Consider the following 16,023-nt stretch of genomic DNA (forward strand, 5'->3'; position numbering starts at 1 on the left):
TGAAGCCTGGCTTGGAGAATTTTGAGCATTACTTTACTAGCGTGTGAGATGAGTGCAGTTGTGCGGTAGTTTGAGCATTCTTTGGCATTGCCTTTCTTTGGGATTGGAATGAAAACTGACCTTTTCCAGTCCTGTGGCCACTGCTGAGTTTTCCAAATTTGCTGGCATATTGAGTGCAGCACTTTAAGTTGGCTTAAAGCTCAACATTCAGAAAACGAAGATCATGGCATCCGGTCCCACCACTTCATGGGAAATAGATGGAGAAACAGTGGAAACAGTGTCAGACTTTATTTTTCTGGGCTCCAAAATCACTACAGATGGTGACTGCAGCCATGAAATTAAAAGATGCTTACTCCTTGGAAGGAAAGTTACCACCAACCTAGATAGCATATTCAAAAGCAGAGACATTACTTTGCCAACAAAGGTTCGTCTAGTCAAGGCTATGGTTTTTCCTGTGGTCATGTATGGATGTGAGAGTTGGACTGTGAAGAAGGCTGAGCGCCGAAGAATTGATGCTTTTGAACTGTGGTGTTGGAGAAGGCTCTTGAGAGTCCCTTGGACGGCAAGGAGATCCAACCAGTCCATTCTGAAGGAGATCAGCCCTGGGATTTCTTTAGAAGGAATGATGCTAAAGCTGAAACTCCAGTACTTTGGCCACCTCACGCGAAGAGTTGACTCATTGGAAAAGACTCTGATGCTGGGAGGGATTGGGGGCAGGAGGAGAAGGGGACGACAGAGGATGAGATGGCTGGAGGGCATCACTGACTCAATGGACGTGAGTCTGGGTGAACTCTGGGAGTTGGTGATGGACAGGGAGGCCTGGCGTGCTGCGATTCATGGGGTCGCAGAGTCGGACACGACTGAGTGACTGATCTGATCTGATCCAGTTTTCCCCCAATTTAAAGGCAAAGAAACTGAATTTCAGAGATGTGAAATGACTTGCCCATAGACATGGCTAGGAGGTGGCAGGATCTTTGAGCATTCCACTATCTCCTAGTAGAGAAGAGACCATTCATATGTTCACAAAACGTATTCTTTTTTTTTTTTTTTAATTGAAGGGTAATTGCTTTACAGTATTGTGTTGGTTTCCACATAATGTACTCTTAAGGAGCACCTACTATGTGCTGGATGTAGCATCCTTGTGAAGCCTACAGATCAGCACTCCAAACTCAGGAAGAGAATAAAGGAGACCCTTGGACCCTTTGAATGAAGGATTTCCACAAAGCCAGAAGGAACATATTTGGGTCAAACCAGAGGCCAGTCTGTCAGACACATACACTAAAGAATGTCCAAGGAGAACTTCCTGAAAGAAGGTGGGCAAATGGGGTAGACACAGATCTAATGTTGGGGGGCAGAATCCTGAGATTGAGAAGACTCGAAGGGCTGAGGAGAGTTGGGCACGACTTCTTGTTGTTATCCTCTTCTAAAGCTGCTATTACAAGCATTTATTTGCTGATTAAGCAAACCTGAGCAGTTTCTCTGTGTCAAGCTTCCAGTTGACTCTGGAGGCAGAGATAAATAATGAGGCCTTTCAAATGAGCTCATAGTCTAGAAAGACCATTATCGAAACAGTGACCACACTGTACAAAGGGAAGGGGACAACTAAACCTCTTTGGAAACAGGCAAGGGATGGTTTCACAAAGTAGGTAGCATTTGAGTTGAGCTTTGAAGCATCATCACAAGGTGGAGGTGGAAAAGGGAAATATACTGCAGGGAGAGCAGGCAGCATGCACAAGCCCACGAAGGTCAGTCTGACACAGCTGGTAGATGAGTATTATCAGTGTGGCTGGAGTAAAAGCTGTGACAGATGTTGGAGGCAGGATATAAAGGCCTATAGTGGCAAGATGGGGATTTGCCAGACACTAAGGAAAGTCACTCTGGTACCTGTGGAAATGGACTGCAGGCACTGGACTAGATAGCAGTAAAGAGGCAGTGGTAGTCTAGGTAAAAGGCAAAGGGATTCTGAACTAGCTAAGTGCTGCAGGGATGAGAGGAGGAGGAAGGCTCGATATTTTAGAGGTGGAATGGACAAAACAAACTGATTTGGACAGCGAGATGCCAAGGACCCTTAAGTTGGATTCAAGGGCCTGTGTCATCAGAACTGGAGCTGGGGAATTAGAGGGTCATGACTTTTAACAAGGGGAAAGCAAGAAAAGAATCTACAACAGGAGTTGAGAAAGCAAACAGCAGTCGTACCCTTTCCTGCAGGGACAGTGTTTTGTTTGTAATCTTCAAGCCAACTCTTCTCTTGCCCCAGCTGGCTGCTCCATCGGTGGCCAGAGTCAACACATTCTCAGTCTGGGTCCAGGGCTCAGAAAGTTATGTAAACTCAAGAGGCTCCCATATTCCTAGAGCTGGCTTCCTCTCCCAGCAGTTTGCTAGAAACCCCAGCCTGTAGCCAGGCGAAACCTTGGAACCTGAGACTAGCCAAGTGGCTGGCCTTACAGGTGGATGGAGGAAACAGTTAACTGGGTAGTTAACTGAGCAATATAAGGAGAGAGTTTTTTTCCCCGATAATGTTTCAGTTTTTCACCATTGAGTATGATGTTAGGTGTGGGTTTGTCATATATGGCCTTTACTGTGTTGAGGTAGGTTCCTTCTTTGCCCACTTTCTGGAGAGTTTTTATCATAAATGGATGTTGAATTTTATCAAAAGCTTTTTTTGCATCTGTTGAGATGATCATATAATTTTTATTCAATTTGTTAATGTGGTGTACCACACGGATTTGTGGATGTTGAAGGATCCTTGCATCCCTGAGATAAATCCCACTGGATCATGCTGTATGATCCTTTTTACTGGAGTCAGTCTCCTAGCATATTTCATTGAGGACTTCTGCATCTACATCAGTGATACTGGCTTGTAATTTTCTCTTTTTGTGATATCTTTGTCTGGTTTTGGTATCATAGTGATGGTGGCCTCATAGAATGAGCTTGGAAGTGTTCCTTCCTCTGCAGTTTTTTTGGAGTTGTTTCAGAAGGATAAGTGTTAACTCTTCAAATGTTTGATAGAATTTGCCTCTGAAGGCATCTGGTGCTGGACTTGTTTGTTGCTGTGTGTGTGCTAAGTTGCTTCAGTCCTGTCTGACCCTAGGGACTGTAGCCCACCAGGCTCCTCTGTCCATGGGATTCTCCAGGCAAGAATACTGCAGTGGGTAGCTATGCTCTTCTTCAGGGGATCTTCCCAACCTGGGGATCAAACCCCTGTCTCTTAATGTTTCCTGCATTGGCAGGTAGGCTCTTTCCCACTGGTGCCACCTGGGAGTTCTGTTGGGAGTTTTACACTGGTTCAGTTTAAGTATTGGTAAATATGAATTGGTAATTCATATTTTCTATTTCTAGTCCATAGATGGACCTCAAGATTATCATACTAAGTAAAGTAAGCTAGACAAAGACAAATATCTCATGATATTGCTTACATGTGGAACCTAAAAAAATGATACAAAAGAACTTATTTACAAACCAGAAACAGACTCACAAACATAGAAAACAAGCTTATGGTTACCAGAGGGGAAAAGGGTGGAGGGTAAATTAGGAGTCTGGGGCTAACATATACACACTGCTGCTACTGCTAAGTCGCTTCAGTCATGTCCGGCTCTGTGCGACCCCATAGACGGCAGCCCACCAGGCTCCCCGCCCCTGGGATTCTCCAGGCAAGAACACTGGAGTGGTTTGCCAGTAGCCAACAAGGACCTACTGTACAGCACAGGGAGCTATACTCAATATCTTGTAATAATCTATAAGGGAAAAGAATCTGAAAAAGAAGATGACTATATGACTAAATAAATCACTGATATATATATCACTGAATCACTTCACTGATACCTGAAACTATACCTCAATTGAAAAATTTTTTATTGCAATGAAGATTTTTTTATTGGCATATAGTTGCTTTATAGTGTTGCGTGAATCTTAAATTTTAAAAAAGAGATCTTTGGGGAGACACCTGTACTTTGAATCCTGCCTCTGCCACTTTATAGCTATGTAACCTCAGGAAGGTTACATATTCTCTGCCTCAGTTTCCCTCATCTATAAAATGGAGATATAGTACCTGTTCATTGTGAGGCCTGAAGGAGGCAAGTACACCTACCTCAGTTCTTAGCACAATGCCTAGCCAAGAGTACATGGTTAGTATGTTACTACTGACAATGATAACAGTCATTAACGTAAAGAATTTTCCCTGGAGCAAGTCTTGTGAGGATACAGTTGCAACACCAGGAGCCCAGTTTGGAGAGAAAGCTGTTAGAAAAATGGCCAAAGAACAGCGCAAGAAAGAAAAGCAAAATTATAAACAAGCTATGCACCAAGCCACAGTCAGTCCTATTTAGAAACAGCTACCTACATACTAAGCATTGTTGGGACCCCACAGCTATACCCCTTTCTCTAAACTCGCCTCACTTGCCTGAAGACAGATGCTCCAGAAGGAACTCAGTTGTCTGAAATTCCTTCAAGAATTTTACCAAGGAAAACTGCACAGAAGAGACCACAAGTGGACACCACACCTAGACAATCACTATCGTATCTCCCGTCTGTGGGCCCTTTTCTAAGGACTATTCATTGTTCCTAAGAATGTAAGCGGCTTACCTCCCCTCTTTCCTTTCTCTCTTAAGATAGTATATCATCCTGAGTTCTAAGCCACCTCAGGAAATTACTCATTTTCCCTTGGGTATCTCCCATGTATACATGATATATACATGTTAATAAACTTCTTTATGTTCCTCCTGTTAATATGTCTTTTACTATAGAGGTTTCAGAACCTCTATAAGAACTCAGAATTCCTAAGAACTCAGAAGGGGAGGGGAAAAGTGTTTTTGCTCACCTATGTGACAGTAATTTAGTAAGAGGGCTTCCAGAGTCCTGATGCACTCAGCAGAACTATTGGTGACAGGTGCCCACAGAGGCTCTGCTGGACCCCGGATATCAGCACACCAGAACCTTTTCCTTGGGGCCCACAGAGCTCTGGGAGGCAGAAATCCTGGCGTGTGTGGTACAGGGAGGGGGCAGAGGCAGCACAGCATCTAAGCATCTAGCCTTTTACCTGTGTGGCTTCTCTGTGAGCACAACACACACCCCCATCTCCTGTTGAGGAAACTGAGCCAAGTTGCCTAGAATGTTCACTTTGCACAAGTGCTCAAATATCAGTCACTCATCACTGCAGCCTTAGCTCATGCCAGCCCTGCTGGGAAGTGCTGCTCCTCATTAGACTCTGCCTATAAGAATCCTACCCATCCTCCAAAGCATAGCTCAAAGGAGGCCTTCTTACTCACTTATCCAAAAATATTTGCTGAATGCCTACTTATTTGAAACAGACCTTTTTCTGGGGGATACCAAGAGGTATAAGGAGTGCAAGCAGCTAGGCAAATAAATACTGAAAAATTGAGTGAGATGGGGACTACAATAGAGGCATTTACAAAGTAGAGAGGGGTCTTAAAGCACTCACCATGCAGGGCGGGCAACTGACCACAATTAAATAAATAAAGTAACTTTGAGAAAAGTGTTAGGAAGAAAATAAAGTTGGCCTATGTGAACAAAATGGCTAGAAGGATGGATGTCAGAGAGGTTCTCTCTGAAGTGACACCGATTCAAGAGTGGAATGGTGAGGAGGGCTCAGCCCCGGTGGGAGCAGTGAGTGCAAAGACATGAAGAGTGGAACCAATGTCGGTATTAAGAAATAGAATGCTTCTGGAATGCACTGAGCGGGGAGTGGTGGGAGATGAGCCAAGATAAGATTATACATAAATAAAACATTCTGCTCTGCTGTTTTCACATAACGTTACAACATAAGAATGTTCATGGTTGTGAAAAATGATCTGTAAACACTTTTTATGACTATTAAAACATTTTAATGGCTGTATTTAAAAATCGTATTTTTTAAAAAAGTTACTGTCTGCTTTAAAAAAGTCATCACATGAGGTACACTCCTGATACAGAGACACCCCCTGCTCAGCCTTCAGCAGGAGTCAGTGGGCAGAAGGGCACGTGGGAGTCAGCAGGGGCCTCACTGCCCACTTCTGGGCCCCTGTGGTCAAGGCTCAAGTGGCGAAGGCCCCACTGACCAAACCCTGGAGACTGTTGATATGCCCTGTTTCCAACAGAGTCTGAGCTCCAGAAACTTCTCTCTCCAGCCTTCGTGCCCCCTCCTTTGTCATGTTCATTCTGCTGTGAGTCATGGCTTGAGGAGAAACAAGTTCTCAGGTAACCCCTGTTAGAGACCACTTCCTTGTCTCCCATTTGCAAGGAACAGACAGTGCTGACAAGGGCCTCCTCCAGAAGCTTGCTCCCCTTTCTCCTCTCTTACCCTAGTTTTTGACTTCTGGCTTCTTTGGAAAGCCAAAGGACTCCTCCAGCTTCTCTCAGCCAACACTTTAGTCTTCAGGTCTCGAGCTGCAGGGTCTGCGGAATTCCTGTCCATACTCGTGTATCCACTTGTTGGCCACTGGGGGAGAACGGGGAGGTAGAGGAGCAGGCTCAGCAGATCAGACAGAGGCGATACTCACAGGGTCATTAAATTCCATACCCTTGGGGACTCACTTGCCTCACCTTGGTCCCAGGCCTGTCACAGACTACAAGATGTTGCTTCCAGTAGCAATAAAGAGCAGGAAGGGCAGTGGTCCCTGGAAAAAGTCCCCACAGGTCCTGTCTACTAGAGACTTAATTTTCAACCCCCTGGGTACTGTGGTCACTTATCCTTCATGTAGCTCCTGAAAGCCCCTTCTCCCACAGGGTACCATTTCAGGGCAGTGAGAGAAAAGGCATGGATCCCCTGGTCAGGTCCACCTCAGCACAAGAGTCCCTCCTCTACTTTTTCTGTCTTAAGAGCTAAGTTCTCATGGATACATGTATGACATGAGCGTGTCCCTTACTTATCTCTTCCTTGTTTGACCTCTCCTCATGGGAAAGCACTTGATGGTTTTCTCCTTGGAACAGAGGAGTGGGACTTTGCACTGATTCTTCTTTAGCTGTCCTGAGGAATCAGGGCCTATCTGGTCAGGCCAGTCAACTTTTACTGACACTAGCTATAGGACAGAAGCCTCCCCTTTATGGGCTCCTAATGTACTTGCGGCCACTAGCCCAGAATCTGATCACCTCGATATAATGTGGCATTGCTATGAAGCTTTTTTCCCCCTAATTTTGTTATTTTCCATTTAATTTTTTAAAGTTGACTTGCTGTGTTTTCATTTTTATTCAGTTCAAGAAATTTTCTTCTTTATTTCTTTTTGCCACGCAGTATGTGGGATCTTAGTTCCCAGACCAGGGATCAAATCAGGCCCCCTGCAATGGAAGCTCAGAGTTTTAACCACTGGGCCACCAGGGAAGTCCCTGTTATGCAGCTTTTGGAATGAAAGGCTATGTTATTTTCTATCCAACCCCTATTTCACTTTCCCCTGAAGCCTTCACCCCTTTCCCATGCCCAGAAAGGCAGGCCTTACCCCATTTATCTCCTACCAGGACAGGGCAGGCAGCATGAAGTGTGTCACCATCCCCTTCACCACTCCTATGCAGGTTCCACCAAAAGAGTGCTGCATTCTGAAAGCAAGCAGACCCCGCCCCAGGGAAGGTCAGCTCAGAGTCTCAGTCCTAGGGAAGGACTTGACTGAGGACAAATGCGTGCGTGTCATTAACCAAGAAAACTGTCCATGCAGATGGGGGCAAGGAATACATAAGATGGCACAAAATGATAGACAAGCTGCCATTGACTCATTCACTGATGCCTTACTTACTGAGGGCCCTGCCCTACTCCAGATCCTGTGGATGCAGAGACAAGTCATGATCAATTCTGCTCTCAGGGAGCTCACAGTCTTGCAGGAGAGAGACATAAAAACAAACCAGGAGGAGACTGACAGGTGCCAGGGGAAGGGGGAGCACGGGTGTCACGGAATCACTCAGGACAGGCACTCAACAAAAAGCACAAGGAAGAGCAAAATATTCCTCACACAACTAAGAACTTCATTCTGATGCTTAGCCTTTCTCAGGCACTTCTAATAACACCCCCAGGAAGCAGGCACCATTGTCATGTCCACCTTAGCAGAAAGGAAGTTGAGGCGTAGGGGCTTTAAATAACTTATCTAAGAAGGATCAACGTCAGAACTCAAACCCAGGTGTTCTGACTCCAAATCTTCTATATTCTTTCTACCTCTTATACTCAGATTTCTCTCCTACACACTTACTTTATCCCTGGCCAAACCGCTGAATTTTGCTAAATACCCGGCATTTACTTGTATGCTTAGGATGTGCTGGGCACTGTTTTAAGTGCTAGAAGGCACGATCTCAATTATTTGTCTTCATTTCATTCCGGAAGTAATTAAGGGCTGCCATCCCTGATTGATTGATTGATTGCTCTGAAATTTGGGGGAGAAATTAAGTAAACCTCTTACCACATTGGCCCTCCTCTAATGCCTTGCTTGACTTTATAGCTCTTCTTGCAGTATATACCATTACTGACTGTTAACCTCTCCGTGAGCTCCTAGAGGCAAGGACTATGACCTTTCCTCTGTACTCTGAGTGCCTCTGCTGCTGCTGCTGCTGCTGCTAACTTGCTTCAGTCGTGTCTGACTCTGTGCGACCCCATAGATGGCAGCCCACCAGGCTCCCCCGTCCCTGGGATTCTCCAGGCAAGAACACTGGAGTGGGTTGCCATTTCCTTCTCCAATGCATGAAAGTGGAAAGTGAAAGTGAAGTCGCTCAGTCGTGTCCGACTCTTCTCGACCCCATGGACTGCAGCCCACCAGGCTCCTCAGCCCATGGGATTTTCCAGGCAAGAGTACTGGAGTGGGGTGCCATTGCCTTCTCCGCTGAGTGCCTCTAGCCCCCAGTATTTACTGAAAGAATGATTGAAGGGACCAGTTGCTGCTGAGATTCTGAAGAGGAATAAAAGATTTCTCACCTTTGACGAGTTCTGTTGTAATTGAAAGGCAGACATGTAATCATCTACTTGTAATACAAGTGTAAATAAGATTAAAAAAAAATAGAGGTACAAATAAGTGCAGTAGTCAAGAAAACTGAGGAACTATCTTTGATTCTGGGAATCAAGAAAGACCTCTTTTTTGCCCCCCTCCCAGAACAGGCGTGCAAGCACTGACAGCACGAAAGTTGAGGTGTTAGTTCGAACAATCCTAAAAATCACCTGTTGGCATCAGACCCACACTCACCTTGACCACAGGAACGCTGAAGTTGCCGTAGATGAAGGCTGTGGCTCCTCCGGCTTCCACCGAGCTCAACTACAAAGCCAGAGGGAAAGCCAGAGTTGAAATAGCCTGACTGCCTTACTCTGCTCCACATGACATCTGATGTCATTTCTGCATAAATTTCCCTCCTGTGCGCCCCTATTTCGACTCTAGGAGAAATACTTACGGAAAGACAATCACCCAATTTAGGAATGCAGACAGCCTACTCAGTGGCATCAGTGTTTGCCTGCATGGTCACGAGAGGACATTTAGAAATCCCCTCTTACTTTACCCTTGCAGCTCACATCCTTATTGAGGGTTACCATGGGTAGGTCCAAACTTTGAGACCCTCAGGAAGAAATGTAGTTTATATCACAGCCCAAGACACACAGACGTGTCCCTAAGTTTCATAGAACATTCTTACTACATGAGACACTGTCTGTTATTTCCCATTTTATTTTATTCTCTTCTAGTTCAGATTTCTTAAATGCTGACCAGATCCACTAAATTGATTTCACAGCCTAGTAATGCATCAGGACCAATGGCTTACAGAACACTTCGTTTTTGAAGGCTGGGCCTCATAGAAACCACTGATTGCTCCTTTGGTGTGTTTCCCAGATCACTCAGACCCTCTCCAGGTAACCTCAGCTAAAGAGCTCACCACTGGTATGTTCTAGAATTATAGATATGTTTACTTAATTTGAAGAGTTTTTACTGATTTTCAAAGAATACACAACCTAAACACTTTGAAAAATACTGGAAAATACTTTAAAATACTTTATATTACTCATCATCTTACCATTCAGGGAAAAAAAAGCACTTTTATAGTTTAACTATAATAGTTGACACTTATTGAGCAATGACCGTATGTTAGGCATCATACTAAATCCTTATTCCTCACAACAAATATATCATCCTTAATTAGGATTGTTGTTATTCACAGTCTAGGGATAAGGAAGCCAAGTCTCAGAGAGACTGAGTAGTTTACGAAAGGTCACATAACTCCAATCCAGGACTGGAGCTGAGCCAATGCTGACTACAAAGACCCTGCTGGTAACCACTGTATGGCACTCTTGCACACTACCTGTGGTACCATAGCACAATGGGGTGGAAGGACTTAAACAACAGATTGAAAAGAGAATTGGATCAGTGTGCTGTGAGGCTCCAGAGCAGGGCATCGATTGTGAGCTTGGTGGAGGGCAGGGAAATCTTCCCTCTGTAAACCTTCCACTGCTTTGTACTGGGACTGATCTTATATCCAGTCTGAGTAGAAAATCACTAACCTGATTTCAACTCAATCCTCTACTTCTTAAAGATTATTTTCCCCCTATAATATTATTCTTATATTCTCCACAAAACTTATCTCTTGTCTTCAGAAATGTTTATGATGGTCTTAACCCTAATCTGAAGATGAAAGAACTGGGAATAAGCTAGCACTTCCTAGGTCCCACAGTCCCTTCCTGGAGTTCTATACTTGCTTTCTAGGATTGAACAATAAAAACATACTGTATGAAATTTCACAGAGAGAGATCCCCTCACCTGACTTCATCAGGTCCTGCTGACAGCCCTGTGAGGAGGTGCAGAGCAAGAAAACAAGCTCAGAGAACTGTGATTTGTGCTGAGGCCACATGTTAAGTGGCAGAATCTGAATCAGGCCAACTGACTCCAAATCCAAACGCATGCCATTCCACTGTGTATCAGAGGCTTAAAATCCAAACACAGACACACTCTTGCATTTGCCACTTAAAACTGCTGGACTCCTGCATCTGTGCTACCCTTACCATGGTAACCAGGCCTCTGTAATCAGGGAGTCAGCTGCAGAAGACACTGGGGGGATAAAGAACAGAGAGATTGTGGCCCCTGGACGTCCTGTTCTTTGGTTGATATCCAAAGACATCAACTGCCTATGACTTCACAGATTGTGACCTCCCATGCCAGCTTGAGTCATCAACCAGAGATGCACTAGCTGCTGATCCAAGCCATGTGCCCTGCCCGGAGAGCTGACGTCAGCCATCCCTCCGCCTGATCAGAATGTTCAGAATGACCACAAGAGGCCAGACACCACTGGCAGTGGCAGCTTTACAGTTTTGCAGAAAGTGAAAACCGAGCCATGTGAAAAAAGCCACGTTGGGACTGCCAGCAGTAAGACTATAGAGTGCTGGCCTCTGTTCTTTCTTGGCTGCACTGTGGAGACCAGATACAGGACTAAGGAAAGAGGGGATGCTAGGGTGGGGGTGTCTGCTACTCTAATGAGCCCGAAACCAGGCCCTCATCTTAGGGTGTAATGTAGAGCATGTATATTTAACGTTATAATACACCTCTTATGCTTTAAATGACAGATGACTGATATTATGACTTGTCCAAAGAGAAGGAGGCAAAACCACATAATCTGACAGGAAAAGGATAGGTGAGATAATAAAGACCAGGTCAGGTCAGAAGCTAGGAGAAGAGGCCAATTTACTGTTTTAAGGGGGTGTAATGTAGAGTTAACTGAAGACTATAAGGAGAAAAGGAAGAAAATTTTCATTACATATGAGAGAGCCACACTTATTGAATTTCTCTGAAGGCATCTCTGTTCTTCCTTCTCATAATCTCAGCTGCTTCATTTCTCTCCTCTCTTACCCTCACAGCTCCACGACCTCATCTATAGGTCCATGCTTTTCAACAGCAAGTAGTCTTATGGGACCTCAAAGAAAGAGAACCACATCCCCTTCCAGTGTTGTTCAGGTCCCAGGATCTCCTGGCCTTCATGTAAGGCCACTTCCCATCCTAATCACAGCTAACAACAAGGTCACAGTTAGGTCTACATAACGTCAGTTCTTTGAGGGCAGGAGCTGACATGTATTTTTTTATTCCTCCTATGGTGCCTAATGAGAGTGCTATATGAAATTTACAAACATCCTGGAGATTTTTCTGCTGTGAATATCACATAAAATCAGTATCTTATATTGCTTTGAAAACCATAAAATAAAAGAGAGAGAAATAATCATTAAGTAACCCCGGTCCCTCCAGAGGAAGACTCACATAGATCATAAATGTTGCGACCCGGTTCCCAGAGTTCATTCTGTACAGTGGGCTGCTTGGTGACTGAGACAAAAATAGAACACATCATTATTTTATGCATAAGGCATCAGAGTGACAACCAGAAGGTACCAGTATTCCACCACAATACAGGGAGGAGAAAAATGGGGGAGTCACAGATGGGAGAGAGCTTGAGCTATAACTGGTCACGTATGTGCCTGTCTTTGCTGGCAGTTACTCAATATATATATTTTTTCCTTTTACCAATTTATTAGATACACATATAAGTGAATTGTATACTAATCAAACTAAATTGCTTGTTAGTAGTGAAAGGCTTCCCTGATAGTTCAACTGGTAAAGAATCCGCCTGCAATGCAGGAGACCTCAGTTCGATTCCTAGGTCAGGAAGAGCTGCTGGAGAAGGGATAGGCTACCCATTCCAGTATTCTTGGGCTTCCTTTGTGGCTCAGCTGGTAAGGAATCACCTACAATGTGGGAGATCTGGGTTCGATCCCTGTGTTGGGAAGATCCTCTGGAGAAGGGAAAGGCTACCCACTCCAGTCTTCTGACCTGGTGAATTCCATGGACTGTATAGTCCATGGGTTTGCAAAGAGTCAGACACAACTGAGTGACTTTCACTTTCACTCCTCAGTGAAAAGACTGGTGGTTCATTGTATCTTCAGGTTGTTAGAGAAATAATATATAAAATGTTACAGATAATTATTCTGTAAACATGCCAAGTCCTAAGACTGGAATTCCTAATTATTTGCCAAAGAGACATATTCTTTTGTTACAGAAGAGTTTAACTGATATAATTTACATGTCATAAAATCCAGTCATTGTAAGAGTGTTTTTCAATGAGTTTTAGTAAAAAGATGAGTCAGCAGCTATCAGCTTGAAACTAAGACTTTCAGATCTACCTAGAACATGAACCTTTGTTCCAAGATTTCAGTGTCCCCTGAGGGCCCTATTAGAGCTCTGCCTCAGAGAAATAAATAATACCCCCTTTCCCTACCCCCAGGAGATGGTCACTGACCCCATAGTTACCGTAGCATGGTCAAAGTGAGGCTCATAGTGCCCTCCAATTCCATAGTTCACCACCTGGAGATACTCTGCGTAGGGAGGCTGGACATCAAGGCCCGTGAGGGCAGCAATGCGATGGTCAAGGGTCACCAGCACTGGGTCAACAGTGTCCTTCAGCCAGGCACTAAAACACACCACAAGTTGAAGCATTAGTGATCTGATGCCAGAAATGACTAACTGTGAATGATCAAATGATGTCATCTGCCAGAAGGAAGGCAGGCAGGGAGGACAGGAAATGCATTAATCTATCAAACAGAGGTGATAATATCTATTACAGAGACATGATCATGACAGATGATGCTTATGAAAATGCTTTGTAGGCTGTATGCTGGTGATTGCTGTAAAACGCAGAAAAATCTCTGTTCTTCTGCTCTACTCCAAGACAAACTATGATAGGTCAAAGGCCAAAGAGCAAAGTTCAGTCTTTTTTCCTGAATGTCTTATTGAGGTTCTGATAAAGTGGAGGATTTGGGATCAGAATGTAGGTCCCTGGGAAGTAAGGAAGCAAACCAGTGAGTCTCCTAGGGAGATGATGAGGGCTCTTAAGGGAAGTACCCTGGCACATCTGGGTCTATAAATGATGGATTAATTTGTTTATTCCTTTATATAGAGTGCATGCATAGTGCTATGCTGTGGGTGCTGTGGTTTACAAAGGTACTCAAGACAAAGCTTCTGTGTTCAAAGAGCTCATTAGAAGAGACACACAAATATACACAAATACAACGAGTATAAATTGAAGTAGAAAAATGAGAACCAGCCTTTAAAGTCCTCAGGAGCACAGAGGAAGGAGATGTTAATTTTGACTGGCATGGCAGTAAGATGGACATGTAGGCCAAATTTTGAAGGGTGCATAAAATTTCAATAGATAGAAAAAACATAGGGGTATTTCAGGCTGAAGAAACAGCGTAAGTGCAGATGTGGTGGGGTGACATAATATATATCAATGTGAAAGCGTCTGGTCTATGAGAGAAGTGACAGGAAATTAGGCTAGAAGAGCAGGCTCGGGGCATGTTGTGTAAGCTGAGGACCCTGGGTTCAGGGATCTGGTCTTGGTGGAAAACAAAGAGTCAGTGGAGGTTTCTGTGCAGGAAACAAATTTAGTGATTAGGAGTTCACTGGTGACCTTTGAGGGACAAGTTCTAGTGAAGCTGTGAAGACAGAAAGTGAAAGGTTAGTCACTCAGTCGTATCTGACCCTGGACTGTAGCCTGTCAGGCTCCCCTGTCCATGGGATTTCCCAGGCAAGAATACTGGAGTGGGTAGCCATTTCCTCCTCCATGGGATCACTCAGTCACTCAGTCGTATCTGACCCTGGACTGTAGCCCATCAGGCTCCCCTGTCCATGGGATTTCCCAGGCAAGAATACTGGAGTGGGTAGCTATTTACTCCTCCATGGGATCTTTCCCACCCAGGAATTGAACCCTGGTCTCCCACACTGTAAGCAGATTCTTTACCATCTGAGCCACTGGGGAAGCCCTGTGAGGACAGAAACAAAATTCAAAATGAATGCAATGTGGTGGCTGGGGATGGGGGTGGTGAATGAGGGGAGGCAATGAGGGTCTCAGTCTCTTTACCTGAAAAGTAAGGAGAATACCACCTCCTTCCCCTGAAAGCAGAACAGAAAGTTGAATTTTCCCCTTGACACCACAACGTCAGAAAGATTAGCAAAGCAATGAAGCTGAAGTTATACGGATTTTTCAAAACTTAGAAAATAACTTCCTAATGTAAAAGGTCCCAAACTTAGAAAATAACTTCCTAATGTAAACCAGACCAAGTAAGTTAAGCCAAAGCATTCTGAATCAAAGCTTTCATCACTCACTTCACTTCCCAGACTACAAAAACCATCCACCCAGCCTGAGGTCTGGCCTCTCCCCAAGGATGTCCTCGCTGTCCCCCATGGCTCCGGTGGGGACCCTCCTCTTACTGTATCATCCATACTGTCCTTGTAGCGCAAACCAGGGGCTGCAGTGGGGCTGATTAGGGATGGAGGGGAGGGAATGCAGCTGGATCTTCCCCTCTAGAGAAGCCACCAGATCCAGAGATTCTGGCCCTCCCTCTTGCCTGAGTGGTGGCAAGTCATGCTTTGCATATGAATCAGAAGGTGGAACTAGAATTCTGTAAAGTCAAATTTTGAAGAGACTTTCTGGAAAAGCAATCCTGTTTAGGAGCACAACTACATACTTAATTTTTGGTCTAGGGCTTAGGAGCTTTTTCAACTCTTTCCCTAATGGTCTCCTAGTTAAGTATTCAGACCATGTAACAGCCTGTGAAAGGCCCTTGGGTGAGGGGAGTGGATATTGCTCCCTCTCAGCAAGAATGCACAGATATAAACCTGAACTATATAGGTTCTCCGGTGGAATCTCTGATGGCATCTGAATGACTGCTGCTGACCTTTAGTCATCTGTGCCAGGGTGGCCAGCAGGTGTGACCAGAGTCCCTGCCAAGGAAGGACCCCTCTTACCTCTTGCTGATGCGGTACTCCACTGGTAACTGCTTTTCACCTGACGCCACCACGGATCTCTGTAACTGGTGTGAAGGATGTAAGAGAAAGTCCAAGTGGTTACCATGCAAAGGGAAGGACTCTCATTTGCATAGACATGCCCCTCTCTTAGCATAAGCCTAACAATCACCAGTTTCTCCTTATAAAGGATATTTTGCACTCGCTACTAATTTAGTGATAGCTATTGATCTTGAAAAAAATAATAAGTGACATAAAAACTCAAAGTTGACAATAAACTTGAGCTTCATATCTGGTAAAT

General features: G+C 44.5%; 1 protein-coding gene across 6 annotated transcripts in view; it reads right to left on the reverse strand.

Moving 5' to 3' along the window:
* Positions 1-16,023, reverse strand: part of P4HA3 (prolyl 4-hydroxylase subunit alpha 3) — a 72,294-nt gene that overhangs the window by 25,524 nt on the left and 30,747 nt on the right. For 3 of the 6 annotated variants that reach the window (XM_070803881.1, XM_070803886.1, XM_070803885.1), the window contains 6 exons: positions 15,726-15,790; positions 13,230-13,389; positions 12,186-12,248; positions 9,147-9,215; positions 7,444-7,524; positions 5,818-6,433 (listed from right to left, as the gene is read on the reverse strand). In XM_070803881.1, coding sequence (XP_070659982.1) covers positions 6,203-6,433; positions 7,444-7,524; positions 9,147-9,215; positions 12,186-12,248; positions 13,230-13,389; positions 15,726-15,790 — 669 coding nt within the window. In that variant the 3' untranslated portion in view covers positions 5,818-6,202. Of the gene's footprint in view, positions 1-5,817; positions 6,434-7,427; positions 7,525-9,146; positions 9,216-12,185; positions 12,249-13,229; positions 13,390-15,725; positions 15,791-16,023 lie in introns of those variants that run through there. The other 3 variants (XR_011570886.1, XM_070803882.1, XM_070803884.1) reach the window with 3 other exon arrangements.

Source organism: Bos indicus, chromosome 15 (assembly GCF_029378745.1).
Source record: "Bos indicus isolate NIAB-ARS_2022 breed Sahiwal x Tharparkar chromosome 15, NIAB-ARS_B.indTharparkar_mat_pri_1.0, whole genome shotgun sequence".
In the NCBI taxonomy this organism is placed as follows: domain Eukaryota; kingdom Metazoa; phylum Chordata; class Mammalia; order Artiodactyla; family Bovidae; genus Bos; species Bos indicus.